The following is a 26,448-nucleotide window of genomic DNA, read 5'->3' on the forward strand; positions in this document are numbered from 1 at the left end:
TTAGTCAAGTATAAAATGAAACATTTACAATTTATTTGATTGAAGCAATCATATTTTGTGTAATTAATTGCATTTTATGGTATCATTTTAGTTGCTAATCTCGCTCAAATAAAGTAATTGCATAAATAAATTTATTCTGAATTAATATCAATAATAATAACCTTATGATCCTACGTTTACTTCAAGTTTTCATAGTTAATTAACATCAGTTTTGAATAATTTCATATAATTCTTAAATCTGAATAATGAAATACAATGACAACGAATAAACTGCAATTGAAACTTTCATAATTAGAAGTAATCTTAAACTAAAAGTACACATTGAGAGTGTTATCATTAAATATTAAGTCATGCATGTAAATATTACTGTAAAAAATTGATTGCAATTTAAGAGCAAATTTAACTCGTATTTATGCTAATTTAGATGAGTTAGATAATCGTTATCAACTATTCATCAACTAAATGATAATATTAACGATGTAAAACACACATTATGTGCCCAATTAAAATAAGTATTATTCATTTACTACTTTATTTATGATAATTCGATAATTGCACATTTAAATCATAATTAACTTAATCTTCAAAAAATTAACACGAATGTATAAACTTGATTGTTTTCTAATTACAATGTAATATAAATTTATCAATTAAAAATTGTTAATATAAATCAAAAATCAATTCACCAACATAAAAAATAATGAAAAAATACTAATCGTTCATAAAAATAGCAATATTGTTGCATTATCTACATATTTGTTTAAATAATTATTACTATACATACTAAAAGTATATTTTCTTAGATATATATCATGTGTTTTAAATCACAATTAGATTATAAATCTCTAAATACATTCAACTTATTTTTTTTTTTATAAATCCATGTACTTAGTAAAACATGTAATATTCTATATTTGTCGTGATAACTATCTGCGAATAAACAAACCCACCGAAAAGTCAAATAATGTCGGATTTCAAAGAAAATATTATATAAATGATCTTTTGATGTGATAATATATATTCTATTTTAAAATGTATGTATATGCGTAAAATGGCATGAATGATTTTCTGATAGTATGAGTAATCCAAATAAAAGAATGAAACTATCATTTTATAAATCTTCTATTATTCCATCTTGAATTTAAAAATATCTTATAAATATATACATATATCAAACTATTATTTTCATAAATAATGCATTAGAAAGAAATTCGGCTTAGTAGCTTCCAAACATATGTATGTATAATAATAATAATACATTTCATGCTAAGGAAGGAAAAGTAAGTTGACTCAAATCACGAGTAAAATTACCTGAGTTGAAAACTTAATTGTCTTCCGCTGGTTTGAATTGTTTTCTATGATAACTGTGGAAAAAGTTCAATAAGACTTCAAGATAAAGATTTTTTTGTATAGATATGATAGAATGTTTTTAATGTTTGCTGGAATCAATTTTTCATCATTTCCATGCTTGATTTGAAACAACATAATTCACAACTAATTTCTAAACGTATACCAGAATTTTTTATTAAGAGAATAATATCTAAGTAATATCTCATAGCAGAGAAGTATTCAGTTCATTTGGCGTGGCGAAAAAAACTGTATCAGTGGATATGCTATCTTTTCTTGTCAAGAATGTTATATAACATTTATATGCACTTATATTTCATTTGATAAAATATTACCTAAAGTACTTTATGATTTAGTATTTAATTGGCATTCAGTAGAATTGAATCTTTTGGTTGTTGAATTAACGGATATTATTATATAATAGTTGTAGTATACTAACATTATTACATAGTAGTTGATTTTTCAAGGTTGTAATGATCAGAAGATTATAGAGTACTTGAGTCTGGACATTTTAACGCTCGAATCGACTTGTCATGTTTGCAGTATTAATGTGAACACGCTTAGTAAACTTTGATAACGTTGAGCTAAAATTATTCTGATAGGTAGTTAAAATACAATAAAATCATGAACCAAATAGCTGTAAAAGATTTGCAATCAATTATTCAACAAACATTTGGAAAAGAAATAATTGTTGAAAGTTATGAAACAAAAGATTTTCTTCCACCTGGTGAAAATTATGGGAGTAAAATAGTGAGTGTTGATGCGAAAATTCGTAAGACGAAATCAAATAAAATTGAAAATCTTTATATGATTGCTAAATTGCCTCCGCCAACTCAATTTCAACGTGATATGTTTGATACTCCGTTTACATTTAAAAAAGAAATATTTATGTATTCAGAAATATTTCCAGCTTATAAAAAATTAGAAATTGATAATGGTATCAATGAAAATAAAGTTTTCAATAATCATGCTACTTATTATGGTTCAAGACTATCATTAAATTCAAATGTTGAGTTTGATGACGATGCAGCTATTGTATTGGAGAATTTAAAAGTTCAAGGATATTACATGGTTGATCGAAAAATTGGATGTGATTTAAATCATTCAAAAATAGCAATACAAACTTTGGCACGATTTCATTCTCTAGGAATTGCTATGAAACATAAAAATCCTAGTTTTTTTGAAGTACTGAAAATTAAATCTAAATGTTTAGAATTTAAAAATCCTGAATCGTGGGAAAGCATTATGAAAAGTCTCTCAACAACTATTGAGCACGATGAAAAAATAAAACAATATTTTCCTTCATGTGAAAAAGCTTTTTCTGCTGGAACTGCTGAATCTTGGAGAGCAATACCTGATGAACCATGGTCTTCAATTATTCATGCTGATTTTTGGACTAATAATTTTATGTTTCACAAATCAGCAGAAACAGGGATTCCTGATGATATTAAATTTGTAGATTTTCAGAATTATTTATTTCTCAGTCCATTACGAGAACTTGCATTTTTTTTGGGTGTTGGTCTGGAGTCAGACGTATTCAAAACTCATTATAATGACCTTGTAGATTATTACTATCAAGTACTCATAGAAAGATTGCAATTACTCAATTGTGATGTAACGCCATATTCGCGGGATACTTTCAACGAACAGTTACGTAAGGATACGTGTATAGAATTTACACATTGTGCTTGTATGTTGAAAATCATTACAATCGATGTTGACGCTAGTGATCCTAATGCCCATAATGTCAAGAGTTTACTTGAATCATCACCGAAAAATGAAATATTTATTAACAGAGTCAGGAATTATGTTACGTTGCTTTGTGAACAAAACTGGCTTGATTAGTAATTTTCTTTTAAATTAATTATGTATAATTAATTCTTTTCCATCTAAAGAATATGTTAGTATTTTATCTGTTCAATAGTATTATTTTATGACGGATAATAATAATAAAATAATTATAATTTTATATTATTCAATTGAATAAAAAATTTTTAACAATAAAGGACATTAAAAACAACACCTTACGAACATGGTAGAATGTATATTAATATTAAAGTGAATGAAATAGAAATTAGAAAAAGATCTGCTTTGAAATATGAGACCAAAATTTTTTTTAAACATTCTATCACGTTATGAAAGCGTGAATAAATATCGAAGTATTTCAGATTTATTTTTGTCAATGTTTTTTGTTTTGTTTTACGCATGCTATGTATATGACACATTTACAATAATTAACAATGTCATTTTTTCGACAATTACCACACTTGCACTCGTCTTGATCATAAATTCGAATATATATACACATCAATGTATATATACTACGATTTTATTTCTCATTATCACAAAGTTTTTGAATGCATTGTATATTAATATTATACATATTTAGCATATTTTGTTGTCTTTATTAAATTTAAAAGGACGATTAAATGAATATAAAATAATGAGAGTAATTATTCAGAATCACCATGTTAATAGTCAATATTCAACGTATAGATAATAATGAAATTTATTGCAATAACAATAAAAACGAATGAATATAAAATTTAAATTATTTTAATGTTTAGTTATAATTTTTTTTTTTAATGATGAATAGTAATGTTCAATTTTTTTGCATAAAAAAAAAATATTTAATTATGTTGCATTGGATTTGTTTTCTTACAGACTGTTATTCTTTGTTGCAAGTTGATTTATTTATGTATTCTTTATTTTTCATATGCAGTTATTGTAAATAGTGTGTCAGAAACATGTGACATTGAAAACCTAATATTATTAAATCATTTATAAATTTGTCTAAATTAATGTTTGAATGCGAATGAGGTGATCAGGAAAAATTCTTTCGCACCTTTTCAATTATTCATTCGCTCTTCTAATATTTTATATACGTACGGTTTAGAAGTTCGAATGAATAAAAAAAATATCGGGCTTTTATGTATAGGTTTAGAAGCTAAAAGAATAGAATTCCTTCTTAATAAATAGTATTTGTTCAAAAGATATTTGTGCGAAAGAATAATCCTAAAGGGCCATAGTTCTGACACATTATATTTTTTCATATTTTCTGTACATTATTTGTTAATATTAAATAATATTTATATTTATATTTCTATACTTCTTAGTCTTTTAAAAAAGTTACCGTACAATTGATACGCTCAAAGCACCCTTAAATTTTTATTTTTTATTATTATCATTATTATTTTACATTAATGTCGACACTTAAAAATTCTTGTTGGAAGAATATATGTAACATTTATCACTTAATTGAATCTTAATTGTAAAAATTTAATAATAAAAAAAAATTCTTCAAAATCAATTGTATAAAAAACTCAATCACAGAAATAATTATTATCGTTACAGATTATTTATAAATAAATCAATCAACCTATTGTTAAGTAAACAGTCGTATTTTGTTATCAGAGATTTGTATTATTAATAAAAAATAAACTAAAAAAAAAGTATAATATTGGATGCATTTACGCCGTAACGGTAACTTTATTTATTAATTTACAAATTACACTCAGTTATGATAAAAATGCTAAAGATCGTTCTGAATTTTCTTATTTCGTGGCACATTTCGTTTTTAGTTTTTTTTCGTACTTTTTCAGATCCTTGTTTATTCATATTTTCATTGATAAATGCATTTTTTTATATAACTTGTATTCATTTTTCATAATATAAATTAACAGTTTTCTTCAATTCAATGAAATCCATCCAAACAATGTAAATGTATTTTCGATTTATATCATTAAATCTCACGTACATTTTCGATGATTTCGCTCTTATCATTTTTACTTTACTTGTTTATCATCACCACATAGGTTTTTATAATAAAATACACATTCATGTCATTACATTACATTATTCAAGGTAAATGTTTAGTGTCACTTTCAAAGATGAAAATTTTACAATTCTCATCTTTAACTACATTACTTATCATTTGTTCATTCAATGTAAACATATTTTATTGAATAATTATTTACAAATACTTTATTTAATTGATTAAAGAGTTTTTGTCTAATACATCGAATCATTCACTTCTGATTATAAAAAGAATTCAATATTTTATCACTGTCACTCATTTAAATGTTCCCATTTCTTGTTATACACAAACTAAATAATTTTATTTTTCGATCGTTTCTTTTTTTTATATTTAATTTCTTTTTTTTTTTGTTTTTGACATTGTCATACTTAATTTTGAGTGATGAAAAAATTTTTTATCACTTCACAGACTTTTTTTGCGTTCAAAATGATTTCAATTACTCATTAATTAGTTCTTTAATATCTATATCGCAGTTTAATTAAAATTGCAACTGCTAAGCAGATAAGAAGAATTATTTATTTACAAATTTACTTGTCATAGTATTACAAGAAGGTATAACAATAATAATATTAATAAATTATATTACACTTATTTTTGTTATTATTATTATTGTTATAGTTATAATAATAATAATTATTATTGTGATGATTATTAATAGTTATTATTATTGATATTATGATTAATCATAATAACATAATACATTCGAAAGATGAGTATTAGAATCATGGGAAATAATATTGAAGATTGAGTGCATATAATTAACTCGTTTTTTAATATCATATTTACAAAAATTGAGATTATTCACAATCGTCGAAACTACACGTCATCTTTTACAGTTCGTACCGTCAATTTTAAGGCATTTTGTTGTCATACACCCACTGTGTATCAACGAGTGTGTTTACATGATTTTAATTAAGTTATTGAATGGCAGTAGTGGAAAAGGTCAAGAATAATTTATCGATTATTATAATATTTTTTTTATCTCTATAATGCCTGTACAATTATTGAATTACATCAATTCAAGTATTTATTACGATTGATCATAAATACGTAAAGAATTTATTTTTTCATTGTTTGTAATCATTAAAATATTTATATACTGACATAGTTGTAGCGAAAAAAGCTACAACTATTTCATTGTGATTGTTGGCATTTGTTATAAGAATATTTTCATTGTGTGCGTTTTGACGAGCGTAATTTTGGGGGCCAAGCGGTACTTGGCGCTCGACTGGTAACCGCGGCCCCGAATGTCATACAGGCTCTTCTCTTTTGAAATTTATATTTTGAGAAGCGCAAAAGTCTCGAGTAAATGGAATACAATTGAAAAGTTTACATATTTCACATTCATACACTGGAATATTATAAAATAGAGTTAAAAGAAGTGCAAACAATCCGAGTATAAGAAATAGACAAATCCAAATAAGAAGAATTTTACGGCGATGGTCATATTGACCAAAAGAAATGAACGGCATCAAAGCGTAAGATGCTAGAAAACCAAAGATGAAACCAAAAAAATGGGCATAATTGTCCACCCATGGTAGAACTCCAAGAATAAGAAATCCCGTAAGTATGAGAATTAATTTTGTTAACGCTCGTCGTGGGTGTTTCAACATTGGCCAGCAGTTCAGAACTTCTACAACTAATGTTGCAAGAAGAGCAAAATGTGCACCCGCAGGTCCCACCTATTCATAAAATTAATATAATTTAATTTTATGTTATTTCGAAAATAAGATATTTATAATTATATATTCATTATTTTTCTGAATACATACTTCAGCTCGGTATGGAATAAATATTGCACTAGCAAGATTTCCAGCTAATGCTCCAGTAAAATATATTAAAGCTATCCTTAAAGACCCTGTTATTTTTTCGAGATCCCTCATTAGATAATATTGAACAAGTAGAGTGATAGCGAGATGCAAGATTCTGAAATATTATTAAAACATTCAATTAAAAATAATTTCATAATATATGAACGTATTTTTTACTTTTAGTTCAATTTTTATAATCTACTTATTGAGAGAGTATTTAAATCTGTAATTTGCTGAATAACATACCCAGCATGAAGGAATGTCGTAGTAAATAATCTGTAAAATTGATCTGGCCATTCAGGATGTAAAAAAGGTATCATTCCACAAACATCATGGAGGCATTCAACTTGAGAACAAAGAGATGCTTCTTCATGAAAATATCCATGAACAAAATCACAATACTCTTTCGTCGTAATCCTACACATTCCATGGATACCAATGCAACAAGGATGTCCGATAACTTCGCATACCATGTGTTCTGCCATTTTGTCTTTATACCTTCCTACAGGGAAGTTATTGTTGCCTGACGGACGACCATTATTGCTTCTAAAAAATCAAAAGCATAATTATTTTTTATTTTAATAATTAATTTATATATTCATAGAAATTTATTCTGTAATCAAAATCTAAATTACCGAAATCTTTGACTAAAAGGATTTGTTTTTCGACAAATTGGCCATTTGGTGATGTCATCCGGCCATTCATAAGGCGCTATACTTGCCGGTGCATCACAAAATTTTGGGTCTAATCCGCATACTGATCCACTTATTCTTCCTCCTGGTCCGCTATCACTAGGGCCCCATTTCTTCCACGTTGATATGGTATTCTATAAACATTATTATTATAATATATATATATATATGTATATATATATATATATATATATATATACACACAAACATGTATAATTTTTTAAATATCAAATTTACCGTCACCGTTGTCGATCTCACTCCCCGGATCAGTTGGTAAGCATAAGAAATTAATTTATTATTCTACTTCATAATAAATAGGTAGTATGAAGTTGAATTAGCATGTATTTATTTTTAATATTGTTATTTGAATAACACATTATATTCAACTACTTTTGATGAACATATTTATGTTAACATTTGTTTACTTTGCCAACACCAGTTATAATGATATAGTTGATAATCATATTGATTATTAATATTAGAATTTAGTTAGTATTCAACCAGTGATAAAAGCAACTAATAAATAATAATTATAAACTTACTGAACAATCTGCTTTACTCGATTGTACGCAACCTGAGTCATCATTTCTAATGCAACAAGCTGTGTCTCGTTCTCTTTCTCTCCATACGTCGATTTCTTTGAGAATTTTCATGTCTCGTCGCATGCAAGGTGCAAATTTAGCACCTAAATGAATGAGGTCAGCTGCTCTCGGACCAATCCAAAAGTTTGCTGGTTCTTGATAATCCACTTGTTGCAACGAAAGACTCGTCACGAGAACCTCATTGAATAAATAAATAAATATATATATATATATATGTATATGTAAAGTTGATTTAAATTTTTATATAAAAGTTTTTGCATTTCAAACTTATTAAAAAATGTAAAAGAGAATGTAAATTTTAATGAATATTGAAAGAAAATACTCTCTAATGGGGCACATAGAAAATATTTGAAATTTGCAATTCGTTAATGCAATGAAATGGATAAAAATATTTTTAAAAAAACATGAAGAATAAAACATAATTTAAAATTGTATTAATGGTATGGTTTTTAATTAAAATATACTTTAAAATGAATGTGATTACTTTACATAAATAAAAATATTAGTATTATCATTTTTAATAACTATTACTATTATTTAAGTCTCTCTAGAATATTCTATGCACAATTAACGTACTTATAAATGTTTGAAAAATATATCATTGTAATTTTTTTTAAGAATATTAGTTTTTGTTGAGAGGAAAACAGTATTAGAGTACTCGGGTTCATTACTCGGTTCTCTAGCCTGAGCATAAGTTTAAGACTAAGTAGCAATAAAAATTTTTCATAATAATGCAATTATTCATGATATACTTACAAGACCTGATCGATGATTTACGTCAATACCAACAGGTCCAAATCCATAGCACGCTAATGAAATAATCATTACTAGAATTTGAACAATGGTTATCCAGTAGGTAAAGAATGGCCTGTGGTCTTCAATATCATCCAACTGTTTTCTAATGTGAGGTTTATGAGCAATATTCCTCCGAAATGATCTATTGTAAGAAAATTGTGATCCAGTTAAAATGATATTTCAACTTAAATGGTTGGTAAAAAAGTTGTATATTTACATTGATAAAAGTACATAATTATCTTACCCGAAGAATCTACCAATTATTCCCATACCATATTGACGTCGATTACTATTATCAAAGACCCGATCAATAGTGTTAGGTGATATTCGAGTTCGTCCTGTTATCTCTCTCCTTAGAATAATATTCTCTTCCTGTTTCTGACCAAACGGTGTTACCTCATCGCTCGGTCTTACGTCATATCGTGACCTGCGCCAACTCGTTCTGTAAATGCTTTTCTCATTAACTAGATGCGATCTATTAAAACTAGCTACCGTCTCCGTAAGAATATTAAGGTATTAAATTCATGTCAACAAGCCCACAATTTATAATCAATAATTTCATACAAATACATTTGCTTCCCCAATTAAAATAAAGACAAATGAAAAAAAAATCCATTCACTAATATTTATAATGTAAATAGAAAAATAATTATAAGAAAATTTTGTTGAATAATGTACCTAGATGTATAATGATCTTTTATGGAGGAATTAGGTCGTCTAATATGTTGTTGTACTCCATCCGTTACGAGTCTTTCTTCTTTTTGTGGTATAAATCTATAATAAATGCAAATATAAAAAAAGCAATTAAAAATTATTTTCATAATGACTTTTATTCAAGTTAATTTATATTAAATAATATTAACACAGTGTATTAATATTTATAAAAAATAAGTATTTTTATTAACATAAAAAATTTAGTATAAATTAAAAAAAAATTAATAATTATTTAACTGCTTATTGTTTGTTATAAATCAATAAATGAATAATGAAAATTTATTAGGCAGTAATGATAAATATTCCTATTACCCAGGAAGTTCTTCAATAATGTTGGCACGATCTAAAGTGGATGCAGATTTTTCGTTAGGATCAACACTTGACGACGTAATTTCATCGTCTTTGGCTCGGGCTATTGCAACTTGATCAGAGGAGATTTGTGATTGTTGAAGCGTTGACGTAGCTGATGACGCGGGTGGTGATGGTAGTGGTGTAGGTTTTTGAAAAAATACCTCTTCTTCCTCTTCCTCAACAGTATTATCGCTCTGGCCAAAATTTTCCACATCGCTAGTTTCTGTCTGAGAAATGGAGATCACGCTAGGTGGAAAACTTCGAGATTCAGGTCGCGACTCAGATCTTTCTCGTGAGCGTTGTCGTGTCAGCCTCTAAAATAAAATATGGAAGAAGATTATAAAGAATTGATAAAGACGAATTTTATTTTTCATTTTAATCGTTAGAAGACTTTTGATATATAAATTTTAGAATATTCTCTTAGAAGTATTTATTGATGAATATTTATTTATTTGAATTTGTGCTAGAATTTTTTTTTTTGTATGTTCTATCAAATTTATATTTGACGTTTTGCAATTGACGTTTCAACCGAAGTTCGTGATGTCATTTTGTGTAGTTTCTTGATAACATGAATTTTTTTGATCTGATATAGAAATTTTTACAAAGTTGATGCATCAAATCTTTATTTGTATTTAATATAAAAAGTTTTTCTCTTTTGACTTAACTGAGTTCACTAAATTCAACATCATTAAAATAATTTAAAATATGTTGTAGCAGCTGATAATAATAAAATTTTTAATCTAGCTTACATCAACCATATAATGAAGTCCTGACAATGTCATTCGCACGACAGAATCTTTTCTTCTGACAGGTTGCTGCCATCTTCGTAACGTAACACTCTGTAAACAATATGATTTTTATTAACATTATAATATGAATAATATAAAAAATGTAATAAATTATTTTTATTTTATTTATTTTAACAATTACTTCTGCTGATTCACTTGCATCAGGAACATCTTTTGTTATATCAGGATCAAGTGGTTTATGGTCTGGATTTAATTCACCATACATTCTTGAAGCAAAGCGTCTGCGACGGTCCAGCCATCGTTGCTTTTCAGCAGCTTCTGTTTCTTCATCGACTCCAAAAAACTTTGCAGTTTCTTTTTTGATATAGCTAAAAATGAAATATTTAGTTTTTTTTATTATATATTCAAAATACTACTAGTGATATCAATCATTGTTACTACACAAGATATATTTTTATTAAATAAATATTTCTTTAAAATCGACAATGATTTTTCAGAAAAAAATAAATGATAGTTGCTATTGATTTTTAATCTTACATATGACTTAGCAAATAAACTGTTTTTATTTAAATTCTTCTATATCTCAAAGTGTTATAATATAATAAATAAAATATCAATATTACGCACTTTCTAATAGTCTCAGTACGACTGATATTTCTCTTGAGTTTCGGTCTTTGACCTGTTGATGCAGAAGTGCTAATTGAAGTATTCACTTGAACACCTGGTCTAGATGTTGCCGGTGCTGAAACACTTCGTGTAATAGCTGAACCTGATACACCGATTGTCGAAGTGGTGGTTGCCGAAGGCACGGATGGTGATATTGTTGGAACTATCGATGTAGGGATATCCGAATGTTCAACATTACTACTATTGCCTACAGCGTACATACCAATACTTGGAGCATTCTCACCATCACCACCGGATGAGGATATTGTCGATGTTCCAGTCGTTCCTGAACTAGGAGATTGTTGCCTAGAACAAGATATATTATCGTATTCAATACATAACTCTACTATCGATTGATTATAAATTTTCATTTATCCATCAAATTCATTATTTTCTATTTCAACAAATGGCTCAGAAACTGATGATTAAAATAAAAAGTAGTTTAGAGTTACATAAAATTGATTTTAGCGTGCTGTTAACATCAGTTAAATATCTATTTAATGGACGGATCAACGTAACTTTTAATGAAATATTCTCAGAGAATATCTGTCAAGATGAGCACGTTCCTTCCTGACCTACGTCACATAAATCACTATGTTCTACCTTTCTCTCTCATTATAATGTTGCTTTGACTTTATAGCAAATAATATCTATTACAAGCATAGATATATTTCCATTCAAGTCTACTAAGCACGTTTGTGAACTTGAGTATGGGACTGAGTTCAGTAACGTTTAATTTCCGGTTTGACGAGTTTACTAGATATCGCATATCATTCTGAAATTATGTTGATAATTTGTAATATAGTGTGAAGGTGAATCATTGGTAATGAAATTTTCTATCAAGTACATTACAACTTGCCATATTTTCACTAATTAAATTTAGTCCTTGATATAATATTTAACTATCAAGTTATATATATCGTTATTAATATTTCATTTTAAAAATAGGATTTAAAAAAGAATGTTACAAAGAGAATGATTCAATTTTTTTCCACAGTATAATTACGACTCCTAATAATCTATTTAAATTAGAAGAACATATCACGCGAACAAGTGAGATATTACAGTAGGAAGTAAGCCTCTGAGCAAAGAGCTTTACTTGACCATCGTATGTTAACTAAATGAATCTAACATTTTGATCAGGCTCTTCAAAGCACGCAGACATTGAAACATTATCGGTTTTAGCATTAATCAACTGGATTTCAACAATTCAACTTTTTTTGTATTCCTATGATCAATACTTTTCTATTTTGAAATATTTTAATTCATAATATCATTAATTGATTGAATTAAATTATAGCCCATCAACATGATACTGGTATACATTCAAACTGAGATTATAATTATTAAGAGATTAACTACGATTATAACCAATTCCTTTCTGATAGTTGTAAACTACAGCAAATAGCATTGAGAGAATTAACTGTAATGTTGATGACTTGATGTCAATATTCTAATGAGTGTGCTTTAAGCTTCATTTCAGTCAACTGTTTAATAACTAGTATATATACATATACATAAATCAGTGCAATTGTTTAAAATAATTTTAAAAAATGTATATTAAAAGAAATGGCACAAAAGGAAAAAGTTTTGATGACATTAAATATAAAGCTTTCATGTCTTATTGAAAGATGAAGTGACTTGATAGTATAAAGTACTTTATTTTATCAGAGTATTCAAAGAGAATACTCAATATTTGTATGAAAATAATAATTAGATAAGAAAATAAAAGAAGTAATTAGATAGTAAAATATTGAAGTGGAGAAATATCAGAAGATTATTTATCACTTTTTTCATCCACTTATAAAATGTATTCATAAGGGCTCATCAATATGGATTATATTTTGATTAATTTATCCATAGTCAGATAAATATATATATATACATATATACATAGAGTAATCCACAACGTGAGAGAGAGAGAAACTTTGGAAGGATTATTAATGTGATTCCATTCACTAATTACTGAATACCGAGCATGAAGATATGCCTAACACGTACAATATTTGACGTAAAGACCATAGTTATTTGTCACATGAAATTTAATGCTTGCATGACTGTGATTTCTAATGTTTGGAAGTACCGAGATAACATTGAATAAATTAATCAACAAATACACTCAAATAAAAAAAAATAAATCTTTTTTTTAAATTATATTTTCAATTCCAAATAATAAATTAAATAATTAAAAGTAGAATTATATTGTTTGTATTCTTCTTGACACTTTTGAAGCATGAGTGTAAATTTATAATTTTCTTCTCTTTTTTTTTTTTTTGAAAGATTCTTCGACTCTCTTGCATATAACAGAAGCATAACTTGCCGCGAGTGTTCACCCGGGAAAACTGGGTCTCGCGGGATCTTTTGTTCTGTTAAAACTTATCCTTCTACCTACTCACTTTTCTTCCTTGTCCGACTTAACTTACACATATACTACTGTAAGGCGTGCGAAAAGAACGAAATTCTCTACTAGTGCAGTCCCAGTAACGACTCTTGAAAATAACTCTTGTTCTATTTTTATTCTTCTAATTTGAAGGCATATTTATAACATTTTTTTCGTTAACAAATGTTTATTTTATTTTCAGTTATGTATTTTTAATATGGATTTCATTGCTTGATTATATCTTTCATAAAAAGTATAATAATAACAACTATTTTATCAATTTCTGAACATTTCATAATATATATTAATTATTAATAAATTTATTATTATTCATTTGTTTATTATCATAAACAAAATGACAATAATTCAAAAAATTTTTTTTACTATTATTATGTTATGATTTACTATTATGTTATGATAAAAATCTTTGTTTAAAATTATGATTTTATGCATACATTTAAATTAAAAATTGATTTTAGATATTATTTACAATATTTCAATTAATAGAATAGAAATATAACAAAGCAAAGGCATAAAATCAGCAAATTATTGATTACTATAAATAAAACAGACTACCACTTGTACATAAAAACATCAGCAGATAAAAACTGATGAATCTTATGAGAAAAATACAACAAAAATGAGAAGCTTTTAGAGCTTTCCTGAGTAACAGTGTCAAGTAGATGATTTCTTTTAAACTAATGGAGGAATATGGGTAGTGGGTCTCATAGTTATACAAAAAAATAAGGAAGATTGTATTTTTTGGGGACAATCGAGTGTATTCATTCAAAAATCTGAGAAACTGTAAGAAATTCTTTTAAGTTTTGAAGAGTTAGTTGAAGAAGAGTAAGAGTTCCGTGATGAGGGCGGCGAATAAGAAAAAATAATGGTTCAAATGGAAATGGAACTAAAAGCCATCCTCTTGGAGAAACGCATCACTCTTATGTAAACAAAACTGAAAAACAAAAAAAAATAAGTAAGTTGAGGAAACGGAAAAAAGGTAGAATAGGTCGAGACTTAGCTAGGTCGTTTGTAAAGGTAGAAGAAAACGAAAAATACTCTTAGCTAACATCAACTTAAATATCATTTTTGTTATCTAAAACTTTTATATGTAATTAAATATTGAATTCATACAGGTATAAATATTCATAGATCTTTAAAATCAATAAAGAATACTTTAGTGTAGGTATATGTTTATGTATTCATGTAAATATATACTTATATTTAAATAAATTAAAATTTTGATAATATTAAAAATATGGATAAATGATGTAAATAAATGATTTAAAGAGGCTTATAAAAAAAGAAATAGTTGAATAATAATTATAATTTTTGAACCCGGTTACTTAGCTGGATATTAATAACAATTCTAACAAGATTTAGGATAAAAATATGCGATATGTTATCAAGAACAGCTATGCGCTTGCGCTTTAATAAAATTTTCAGGACTATGGAGGTTTATGCTCTATACTTTATGTACGCAATAAATGGTTTGCATGTTGCGTGACGTGCTTCACATGCACTCACTTATACTAAGAACGATTTTGTACTAAATTGAAGTAGAGAAGTAACAAGTTTCCAATTTAGTACATACAAGTAAAATTGTTATTCATCATAATTAAAAAATTTACTTGTCACAAGTAAGACTAAAGACCTGTCAATTGATTCAGCAAAAAAATTGCATTTCATTTACAACAATAAACACTGAGAAATTATATGCAAGTGTAAATGAACTATAGTATAGAATAAAATATAATTCACATAGCAATAATGATGATATTATTATTTTGGAGTAACTACCATATATGTTCTTTCATCTTTACTCTTTGAAAAAAAATTTTTTTCAATCATTTTTATCCAATCATCTCTGTACTAGTTGTTTACTAAAATTAGATATGCCAACAATTGTCATGAAAGATTTACTGATAAAAAGGTATACAAACTTTTGTACTAAATTGATGTAAAACAAATATGAAAACTCACATTTTTGAATATTATATAATTCTTTTCAGTGCAATTTCAAAGTAAATAAAAAAAAATCACAGTTATCACATAATCATCAGAGATATTTAATTGATTCATGATAACACTTGAGAACACATTAGAATCCAATCAATTAAATTTTATCACAGTATGTATATTAGATCCACGTGTTGATGACAGCAACATGATTCAGCTATGTTCTTTTTTACATCACAATCATCTTCCAACATATTTATACATTAACATAATTTTTGCTAAATAGTAACAAATTGGAGGTCAACAAACGACTGATAACTAATCATGAAGCAAAGTAATCTCACTTATTTTAACACCATCTCACGTAATGGAGTAAATTTTCTAGACCTTATCACATTACTTAAATGCGGTGTTGCCGCACATTCATGATGCTTAGGTTCAACACAGAAATCTGAAGTAGAAAGAGAAAGTTACAGAAAAATAACTGGACAGATAGTGTTTTGAAGCTATAGTAAGTTTTGAATATACTTATTTTATACATATTTAAATTTAACAAAATTGATTTTAAAAATTAAAAGCAGTATTTTTTATTTTACATAGTTTTACATTATCTCTATTCATGAATGTATGTAATAAGATTCTATGGCTGTTAAAATTGTATAGCACGTGTAGCCAAATAAAATTGCATGCTATCATTCGATTTTCGACTTGAAACTTTTTTACAGGTCATTTATCGTCTTTCCCATTTTCTTCCTACATTCCTAAAGTTTCTCTCAAGTGCATGAAAATTGAACATGCTTGCTAAATTTGATACAATCCTATTAGATCTCACGAGTATATTTCGTCGATAAAACGTGAAAACAAACCCATAAATTTCACTCCAAACTCTAAAAGTTGATTAAATTTGTTTACCAATAAAGCACAAATAAAATAACTATCAATATTTAATTGTACAATTAATTTATTGGCTTTTTTTTATTTCAGAAAGGTACGATGAGCAAGAATTACAAGAAGGTAATTCAGGCAGTAGTATTTAAAATAGAAACATTTATTTATGGGATTATTATAATAAATTCATTGGAAATATGCCATATAAACAATGACCATCAAATCTTATCATTGTTAAATAGGCAATTTGTTTTCATTAATACATGAATAAATTCATTAAATCTATCAATAAAAGCACTTGTGATTATTTGAATTATTCTCAAATAAATGTTAAAATGATTTAATGTGATAAGTATCTACGTAAAGATAAGTAAAATAACTTTTTATAACTGTACATCGATCAAAGTATTAGATATACAGTATTTAATGATTAGCGATTATTTTTATGATACTTTTGAATGAGAATTCGCTAAAAATTACCTATTATTTAACTTTGAATATCACGAGTATAAAATAGACATCAAAACTGATGGGAATTTTTTTGTTGTCTTTTTTTATTATCAGACGTTCAATTTCTTTATTGTGTTTGAAACCTTGTTAATGTTCCATTATTGCAAAAACGTCAATTCAATCGAACACTTTGGTGTTTTTATTTTTTGTAAAACTTTTATAATAGAGTTAAAAAATGTTTTTAATGTTTATAAAGAAATAATAGGATATTATATATTCATGTAAATTCTTTCAAATAATAACAATAATGTCACATTCTCTGGAATTTTATTACATAAATTGTCTATAAAGTCTAATTTTATAAAGACATTTTATTTATTTCAACAAAAAATTAAAAAATATATATATATAAGAAATATTTGAAATATCTCAGAAAAAATTTCTTTGCTCGTAAGAGTATAAATAATGTGATTAACCTGTGTCTCATTAATTTTTATAAATACTTGTAATACGATACCTTGTAAAGTTTTATTTTTATTAGGCTCTTAATATTTTTATAGCAACTAAGGAAAAAATTTATCATACATTTTTTGTTGAATTTTTTTTTTTCTATTGTATAATCTTCCAATAAAAAAAAATAAAATCGATATTGCTTACATACAAATAGTCCACAAAGATAAGATGTACATCAGAAATTGTTTTCTTTTCCTTTTTCTTTTTTTTTTTTTTTTTGTAAAGTGGACATTACTTTTAAACCTTTAAAAACTGCTTGTCTACAAGCAACTTGAAGACTTAACACAATGCAAAGTAATATTTTTTCCGGTTTAAAATTATATAAAATTTAATAGTTGTTCGTTTGCTACCTAAATTAAAATGTTTCTAAAATTTCAAAGAGTTGAAAATGAGTTTTACCGAAATAAAATTCCTTCAAGGAAATAACCAAAGTAATAAGGAAGTATCTAAGGTTGTATGTAAATTACCAGTTGGTGTTACTTTACGTATACAACAACAGTTATAACAAGGATACACCCAACACGACCTATCTTCTCAACTTTGGTAATTATGTCTTCCCACAAGTTTAATTTAAACCATCATCTAGAGTTACACCTTAATTTCATCTGTGGTTCATAGCTTTTAGTCTACCTGACGTCGATTATTATTATTATTACTTAACAATACACCATTATATTAAATTTATTATCATGTAAATATTCATTACAAAGAAATATCATGATGCCATAATGTCAATAATACATGATATTTCATTATTTATTTAGCTAATTATTTGAAGCAAGTTGTATTCAATAGAATAGAAGAAAATAGAAATGTATTGATCAGTTAATTAATTTTGTATGTATTTTAATTCTTTCTCATTTTCATATTTCATCTGATTAATATTATAATGAAATATAATCCGCAGGCATGGTGTAAAAGTCATGGTGATGGTATTACATTAAGGATAATTAGTAGATAGTATAATAAGCATGTACTAAAGTATCATGCATAAACTACCTTTATTCTCTAATTAGAACTCCTAGAAGCTCTTTCATATTAATTCACCAAACTTTATCATATAAGACAAGATGAGATTTGAAAGAAAAATATATCTATGAAAATGCAATGATTTTCAAGTAACTAATTATTATATTGAGTTAAAAAAAAATGTGATGTCATTTAAATAACACTTTTTCATGGATATTTAATCTTCAACTAAAGTATCGTAATAAATATTGTATTTAAATATGATACTCACCACGATGAGTGTGATGATTGGTTAGACGATATTGAAGATAGTGCACCTGGAGGCAATGATCTCCTAACTTGACAGCAATTTCTTTGTCCTCCAATAGCATCACTACAACATGATTGATTGGGGATTCCAGTGGATGTGAATTCGATTGCTGAAGCACGAACTTTTGGTCGTAATAAAGGTGATGTAGTGAATTCTCGTTGCATTGACGTTGAACTGCTGGAGCTACTTGATCCAGGACTGCCACCTAATCGACTAGGTGGTGCGTATGTGAAACCACGAAAACGAAAATGTGATTGATGGTATGGGTATCCAGGTGGTGGTAGCCGATAATGATGATGAAATCCAAGATCTCGTCGCATATACGGATCACTTGATTCAGCAGTTGGAACGTAACGATCTGTGGGTGTATGAGCTGGAGGTGGCACATATCTGTCAACATATCTTTCTGGATAAAGTACCTCTGGCGGTGGTTGAGGTACATATCGTTCCACCGGTGTATGTGCATTTGGCGGCACATAACTACTCGTTCCTGAAGAACTGGGATAATTTCTGCCTTCATTACCACTGGTAACAGACGAACACGATGAAACTATTCTGCCTGTCGGATAAGAATCCTTTGGTTTTGGCAGTGACAAGTACTTGTCTTCAACTCCTCGTGCTGGAGAATAAATTTCAGAATTTCCATGGAAGCGTTGCTCATTTCCTTGATACCGATCACTATTGTTTGCTACCAAGTTTCCGTAACGTTCAAATCCATATACTCTTTCTTGATTCGTACGCTCATATTGATCTTGATTAGTGAGCTGATAACGATCATAACTCGATACAGATTTTGCAACTTGAATAAATTTGTCACTTTTAGTTGACGTTTGACTTTGATACCGGTGGTTTGTATTATTACTGTCAGATGTTGGAGATTGTTGAATAAACCGATCACTATTTGTTTGACCAGAAGTTGTAAAAAGGCTATGAAATCTGCTATTTTCAGATGATGAAGGCGATGAGGAGACCAAAAGTCGTTCAGTTGAACATGTATTAACAAATCGATTAGTTGATTCTGAAGTGGTTCTTCCGTCATGAGTAGGTGAAGAATTAACGAGATAACGGTCACTAAATCTGTCATTGATTCGTGATTGACTTAGGCGTTGAAGTGTAAGATCATTGAAACGATCAATAGTATATCGTGATTGACCGGATATATCTTGGAAGGTAGAATATCTACATGAATATTCTGTAGGTGCTGGTGAACTTGAGCTAGAACATCTGTCACCTCTGTCGGAATATTTTTGACATTGTTCAGTAGTAGAGAAACGTCGTGATGTTATGGCATCAGTAGCAGATGAGCTACCAAGAATTCTATCAGAAGTATTATATGGTTGATGTGTTGTTTCTAAATTAGATGTATTTGATAGATATTTATCACATGTCGTAATTGTTGATAATCGATCATGATGAATACTAGATGACTCGTGTCGATGATAACGATCATGAGTAGGTGAATCAGTTATAAACCTATCACCATTCTTACTGGCAAATCTTTCTGGAACTGGTGCATGAATTGGTGACGATGTGAGCAGTTTTTCCGATGACAAAGTGTATCTATTAAATTCATTGGTAGATCCTGATACTTGAAAAAGACTGACAGAGTCTCTCTGAAGTCCACCCAATATAGGTGATCCATTAGCCAAAAGACGTTCGGTTGATACTGCGTATCGTTGTTGTTGATCTTTGGCATCGTGTGTTGTACTCGAGGAACTAGTATTGGTAGACGCCAGTAACTTTTCAGTTGATGCGAATCGATTTTTAGGAATTGGTGATGCTGGCGCAGTTCCGTAACGGTTTCTGATATTTGGAGAGCCAGGAGGCAAAATCCGATCAGCAGAAGGATAACCAACCAAACTATGAGTAGAAGCATATTTGTCACTGGAACTTGGAGAAAGCGGTGGCGGCGGTACAAAGCGGTCATTTGTCGGTGCAGGTGAAGGTGGTGAGGGAAAAGTTTCCGGAGAAAATGGTTTACTAGTAGATAGAGCAAGAATTCCTGAGTTGGCATATTCACCAACCACCGAAGATTTTGGCATCGCTGCCAAAGCGCTGTCACTTTGAAAACGATCAATACGTTGAAAGCGATCAGTTGATTGAATGGACAGCCTTTGATCGGTTGTGTTTGAATTCGTTTCAGTGTATCTAAAATATGGCATAATGCCATTCTGTGATACTGGTTGCTGTTGTCTTGAGTATTGATGATTGCTCTGGTTTCCCTCAGTGCACAATGTGGGCTGATTGAATTTTTCATGGTTTTGTGGCACATTAAACCGTTCACAACATGATGTAATTGATCTTGATTGATCGCTATATGTTGTCGAATCGTCCAGTGATTGTTGTTGCTTCTCAACTTGTTTTTCATATTTATCCATCGTAATTCGGGCTCCATAGTCAGTCGACTCATTTGATTCAATTCTTTCGTTATTTCCGTTGCTATTTCCACATACCGTCTTCTGATAAAGCTCTTGGGAAACACTCGTAGATGAAGGAGCTCTCGATTCTGGCTGTGATAATTGCTGTTTGAGATAACAGTCAGTGGTACTACTACTGTTAATTCCACTACCGGCGCTGGTCGGAACACTTTGTGAACTTGAGATTCCGTTATTAGTTCCTGATACCGTTGATGATGTCGTCGATGTTCCGAATTGAGAAGTTGAGTGTTGGTGCAACAGGAGACGTTCTCTTCGGCCATAGTCGTCGTCTGTCGGCATCCTGGTGGCCCGTGGCCCGCTGTCAGGACATCTGAAAAATTTTTAAAATTCATCTTTACTCTTCATTCTTCTACTTCTTTGAATTGCTTCAAAATAAATATATTTTTCATTAACTTTTAAGTCAAATTCATTTGAGTATTTGTAAGCATGACATTATTTTTCTTTTAAATTTACAGAAATAATCATCTTGAGGAAAATTTATTTGTTTAAAAGCTATGAAATTGAAAGTAGAAAAGCGTTTACATAAGTGCATTCATGAAATTGAGCTGCACATTGAATTTTGTGACTGAGTGAGTAACAGGGTCATACGACACAACCTGATAAGATTTTAAAGACAACTTCGAAATGAAGGTAGTATTCGGGTGAATTATATTTTTTCTTAATAAAATAAACTACCCCTTAATTCGCAATGACTCGGTTGAAAAAAAGAAGAAAATAAATATTTGTTTTATTTCAAAATGATGTGAAATTAAATTCTGAAAATATAAGATTCATCATCTTCAGGTAATTATTTATAAATTTTCTGTTTTTGAGTTTGATTGATATATATGAAAAAAAAAACAAACAAAATAAAGTTTCAAAAATCAAAGTCATTCTATCACGTCCAAAAGTTCCCATTCGAACTTTAACATGAAGCAAATGTTATTTAACATCATTATTTAGATGTACTACATTTGAACTGTTCCAACCGATTACATGCATATATAAATCCAAACAAATCCGGCAAAATAATTATAGCCAATATAGTGATTAGTATAATTAACTTTTCAGTCTACCTGTTCTAATTACACAGATAACGAAACAAATTACGTGACTTCTAAGTCAAATAGTAGCATGATAATGATAGATTGGAGCTTACTACTTAATGCAGCAAAATAGATTCTCTTGTATAAATATATATAATATTATCATAGCTTTGCTTGGTGATGTTATTCCATTTTTTACATTTCACTGTTTACATATTACATAAACGTATACAAAGCAGCTAATATTATTCAAATATTCAGCTATTATTCTCCAAAAAATAAACATCACATTTATTAAGAAAATTTTGAGCAAAGTTTGTGGTAGATGTTTGGAGTAACAAATGAAAATTTTAATTAATTATTCATTGGAAATGATTAAAAATGACTAGAGGATACTGAATTATAATTATAATGTAAAAAAATGATAAATGTAAATTCATTTGTTCTAACTAATATCAATAACTGATCTAAAAAGTGAAAGATTTTTTAAATGAAAATAGTACAAACTATCACAATTTCATCTGAGTTATTTTATGAAAATTACTATATCAAATTTATTGGTTATCTTTCTAATAATAAACTAATTTTATATATTTTAAAAAAATGATGAATGAATAATGTTGTTTCCAAGTGCTAATACAAATAGTAAACTGATAAACAGAAAATCGAATTTATCAGGTTTCGTATTAGTTTGTCACATCGATAAAATAAGAGCAACGTAAAATAAAGCAAGAGTTTTCCAGTTGAAGCTTCTGGGTAAAAGCTAGCCAACTCTCTAAGTTTCTCTTCTCACACTCTATTTCCCCACGTTCTTTGTCGCTCTTGAGACTCACCGTCCGTTACTTCACTCACCACCATTCAAACAGACAGAAAGAAAAATAAAACTTCTAAGGATGAAAGAAATTCGCCAGTTAATTTTCCATATCTTCTTTTTGTTGATGTGATATTGAGTCAATAAAGTCTTCAGGGGTCATAGTGCTATATTCTGACATGGATTACGTTAATTCTTTTTTTTTTTTATCTTTGATAACAATCAGAAAAAAAACAAGTATGGAAAAAAATGTATCTATAAAAAATTCTGTTTGTACGATACAGAAAAAAATAATGATTTAATTATAAAAAAAGAAAAGTGATTGTTCTTAATAGATAAGTATTTTAAGGAATCACAATCACGATAGGAAAATTGAATAATTTTTTTGATATTCTTGAATATAACGAGATAAAAGATAGTAAACTATATATGTAAACCACATAAGAGGCTTAGAAGGTAATTCACGAGTCATATGGATAAAGAGAATAGAATACCAGTCAAGCGTTACAAAGTTATTGATTAGTATCTCGAAAAGGTCTCTATTTAATATATCTACACTCCTACATATATACGTGGGAATAGATATTTTATATTTAATATAAATGTATTTTTATCATATCATTAATCGAGAAAATGAATAATAAATTAATATCTTCAATCTATAAAATTATTTTTCAGTATTTTTTAAATATATAATTATTTAAATAATAAAAGAAGTTAAATTGAGATTTTAACTGAACAATTGACAATTTAAGATCCAATAAATTCAATCAAAACTGAATTTTTAAACTTATGATATAATAAACTAAGAAATGGAGGATAAAAACAGTATAAAAATAGATGGAATGAATAAAAATAAAAGGTAATTAAACGAATATAATAACGTGTTTATCATACGTTTAAAAGAGAGTATAAAATATTAACTCACCCAGCAAATAAAACTACCCGCAAAGAACTAAATTAACAGTGGAAAAACGAAGAACTTTTTAAATGAATGATATGTATATTATATCACTCTGTAGCAATGCACATAGGTACAAAACCTGAGTAACAATGAAATAGTATTGGAATATTTGATAATAATTCAAAGCTATTCATTAAATAAATATTTTCTCTTTCGAAAAATATTTTCAAGCTCCATTAATTATTATTTTTTAATAAAAATGTGAAAAAATATTAACAATGGTAATAGATAAATTTTCTACACTATTAAAATATGCTAAATGATTTTTTTATTAAACTTTTATAAAAACGCGTAAAAATCAATGACCAAATCAATGTGTTCTGTATATTAATTAAAACATGTTGAATAGTTAAAAGCTTCTTTAATCTAACTGAATATGCAGAAAAAAATCTCTTCTATCGTTAAAAAAAAAAACGAATTCCCTTATGAATGTGACTGGCATATAATATCGTATAATGCAATAAATAATATCTCCAGAGGGATAGTATCCAAGCTAGTCATGCACATACTGAGCGTTTGAATACGTGACGGCTGTCAGGTGCATTAATTTGTTGGATTAATCGTTGCTAATTAATGCCTCAGTGCATGACGATCACCATCCACCACGTTACGTCTGTTAGATGAAATATCATTATTAGAAATCGATTCTTATTGCATCAACTTTTTTTAATCAAAATTATGTTTGTAAATAATTTCTTAAAATTTACTGTGTTGTTTTGATTTAATATCCAACAAAATATTGACTCTTAACTTCGGTTTAAGGTGGTAATATTTTTGAATATGCCTCAAGAAAAATGTTACATTTCAATTTTTATATAAAGATAGAAAAGAGAAAATATTGTTTATTCGTTATATTAAAACAGCTTGATATATTTCATGTATCTCGAGGATAAAAAAAAAGAATAATATTACATGAACTTTATTTGCTATCGTCTGTAGTCGACATACCACTTGAAAACATCGAATTTGTCGAGTTCGACGGCCCAGAATTTATTCGATCCGTTGAAAACAGACGCAAGCCTTAGGGGTTACTAGCTTACCCTTATTTCTACGTGAATTCCTTTCTATAGATATATGTATATATATGTACGTATATATATTATGTATTTCCTGAGCAACCAGCTACATTTTAGATTAATTTTTTTTTCAAAAAAAAAACAGCTCGTTTGCTTATATAATGCTTGCACTCCCTAAAGATTTATTTTTTCATCCTGAATTTCCTTATCTCTTGTCTTTACACTTGATCGAATTTATCTAGTTATTTTTTCCTACATTTTCCATATTTTAAACGCTCTGATTTTTATTTTTAAATAATGACAACCATTCAATAAAATTCATAAAATAAACTGAAATTAAGGATGACCTTTCGAGAACGTAATTTTTCAATGGAAACATGAACGAAGCCATATTTTTGGAAAAATGTTCCATTGATTTACCAAGTATGTAGAGAATGAACGAAATGGAATAAGAAATAAAGGTGCAAGTAAATTTTGTGTATTACTTAAAGAGTACGTACACTAATCGATGTACGTGCAGCGTCTACTTTTGTTTAAAAGTTATAAAAGAAAAACCAAACGAGAGTTATCGAACACCTACTTTTGGATACTTCTTGAGTCACGTAGTTTGACCCAAAAACGTGACTTACCTTTATTCTTTAGTTAAACTATGAAATACTCAGACATAAAAAAATAAAGAATAAAAGAGTAAGTGATAAATGGAATGATAGAATTTTAATTGAAAAAATTCAACACTTATTTCTGGATAGTTTTGCTCATGTAACATTTCTCATTTAACGAAAAAAAAAAATCAATGTAATAACCACCTCATTCTTATCTCACTTTTTCTTGAAGAAATTTTTTTTTAGCCTTCAATTAATTTCTTTTCAATCTCCATCCACATGTTATACCAATTTTTGCATTTTAATGCAATTATTTTTAAAAATTGCAACAAACTCAGAAAAAACAACTTCAATTATGATTATTATTGGTTTGATAAGAGAGGAAAAAAGATCTATAGCTTCAAAAATTAGTTATAAAAGTTGTAGACAAGTCATCTTGTTCAAACTACCTTGGTTATTATATACTTCTATGAATTATCCTCGACTTGAGACTCACTACTTACTAGAAGCTATCCTTTCCCATACATACGTTCCTGGCTTTACTAACTTAAATGGAAAAGGGTGAATACATTCACAGTA

At 28.0% G+C, this 26,448-nt stretch overlaps 2 protein-coding genes and 1 long non-coding RNA gene across 8 annotated transcripts in view; 2 read left to right on the forward strand and 1 right to left on the reverse strand.

Annotated features, from left to right (window-relative positions):
* Positions 1 to 1,670: 1,670 nt before the first annotated feature.
* On the forward strand, positions 1,671 to 4,445 carry LOC118068756 (uncharacterized). Its single transcript, XM_035086412.1, has one exon. It carries the CDS (start codon positions 1,972 to 1,974, stop codon positions 3,190 to 3,192), a length of 1,221 nt encoding a protein of 406 aa, XP_034942303.1. The 5' UTR covers positions 1,671 to 1,971; the 3' UTR covers positions 3,193 to 4,445.
* Positions 3,502 to 26,448, reverse strand: part of LOC118068754 (inactive rhomboid protein 1) — a 34,380-nt gene continuing 11,433 nt past the window's right edge. For 3 of the 6 annotated variants that reach the window (XM_035086406.1, XM_035086405.1, XM_035086407.1), the window contains 14 exons: positions 18,975 to 21,761; positions 11,506 to 11,850; positions 11,060 to 11,246; positions 10,879 to 10,968; positions 10,091 to 10,443; positions 9,743 to 9,838; positions 9,309 to 9,506; positions 9,026 to 9,206; positions 8,210 to 8,446; positions 7,905 to 7,934; positions 7,611 to 7,801; positions 7,222 to 7,521; positions 6,937 to 7,090; positions 3,502 to 6,846 (listed from right to left, as the gene is read on the reverse strand). In XM_035086406.1, the coding sequence (XP_034942297.1) occupies positions 6,415 to 6,846; positions 6,937 to 7,090; positions 7,222 to 7,521; positions 7,611 to 7,801; positions 7,905 to 7,934; positions 8,210 to 8,446; positions 9,026 to 9,206; positions 9,309 to 9,506; positions 9,743 to 9,838; positions 10,091 to 10,443; positions 10,879 to 10,968; positions 11,060 to 11,246; positions 11,506 to 11,850; positions 18,975 to 21,730 (5,550 nt within the window). In that variant the 5' untranslated portion in view covers positions 21,731 to 21,761 and the 3' untranslated portion in view covers positions 3,502 to 6,414. Of the gene's footprint in view, positions 6,847 to 6,936; positions 7,091 to 7,221; positions 7,522 to 7,610; positions 7,802 to 7,904; positions 7,935 to 8,209; positions 8,447 to 9,025; positions 9,207 to 9,308; positions 9,507 to 9,742; positions 9,839 to 10,090; positions 10,444 to 10,878; positions 10,969 to 11,059; positions 11,247 to 11,505; positions 11,851 to 18,974; positions 21,762 to 26,448 lie in introns of those variants that run through there. The other 3 variants (XM_035086410.1, XM_035086409.1, XM_035086408.1) reach the window with 3 other exon arrangements.
* On the forward strand, positions 15,725 to 16,985 carry LOC118068758 (uncharacterized). The gene is made up of 4 exons (XR_004690539.1): positions 15,725 to 15,857; positions 15,937 to 16,055; positions 16,170 to 16,394; positions 16,868 to 16,985. It is a non-coding gene; the product is annotated as an uncharacterized lncRNA (long non-coding RNA).

Source organism: Chelonus insularis, unplaced genomic scaffold (genome assembly GCF_013357705.1).
Source record: "Chelonus insularis isolate UGA/USDA-ARS -01 unplaced genomic scaffold, ASM1335770v1 contig_401_pilon, whole genome shotgun sequence".
Taxonomy (NCBI): domain Eukaryota; kingdom Metazoa; phylum Arthropoda; class Insecta; order Hymenoptera; family Braconidae; genus Chelonus; species Chelonus insularis.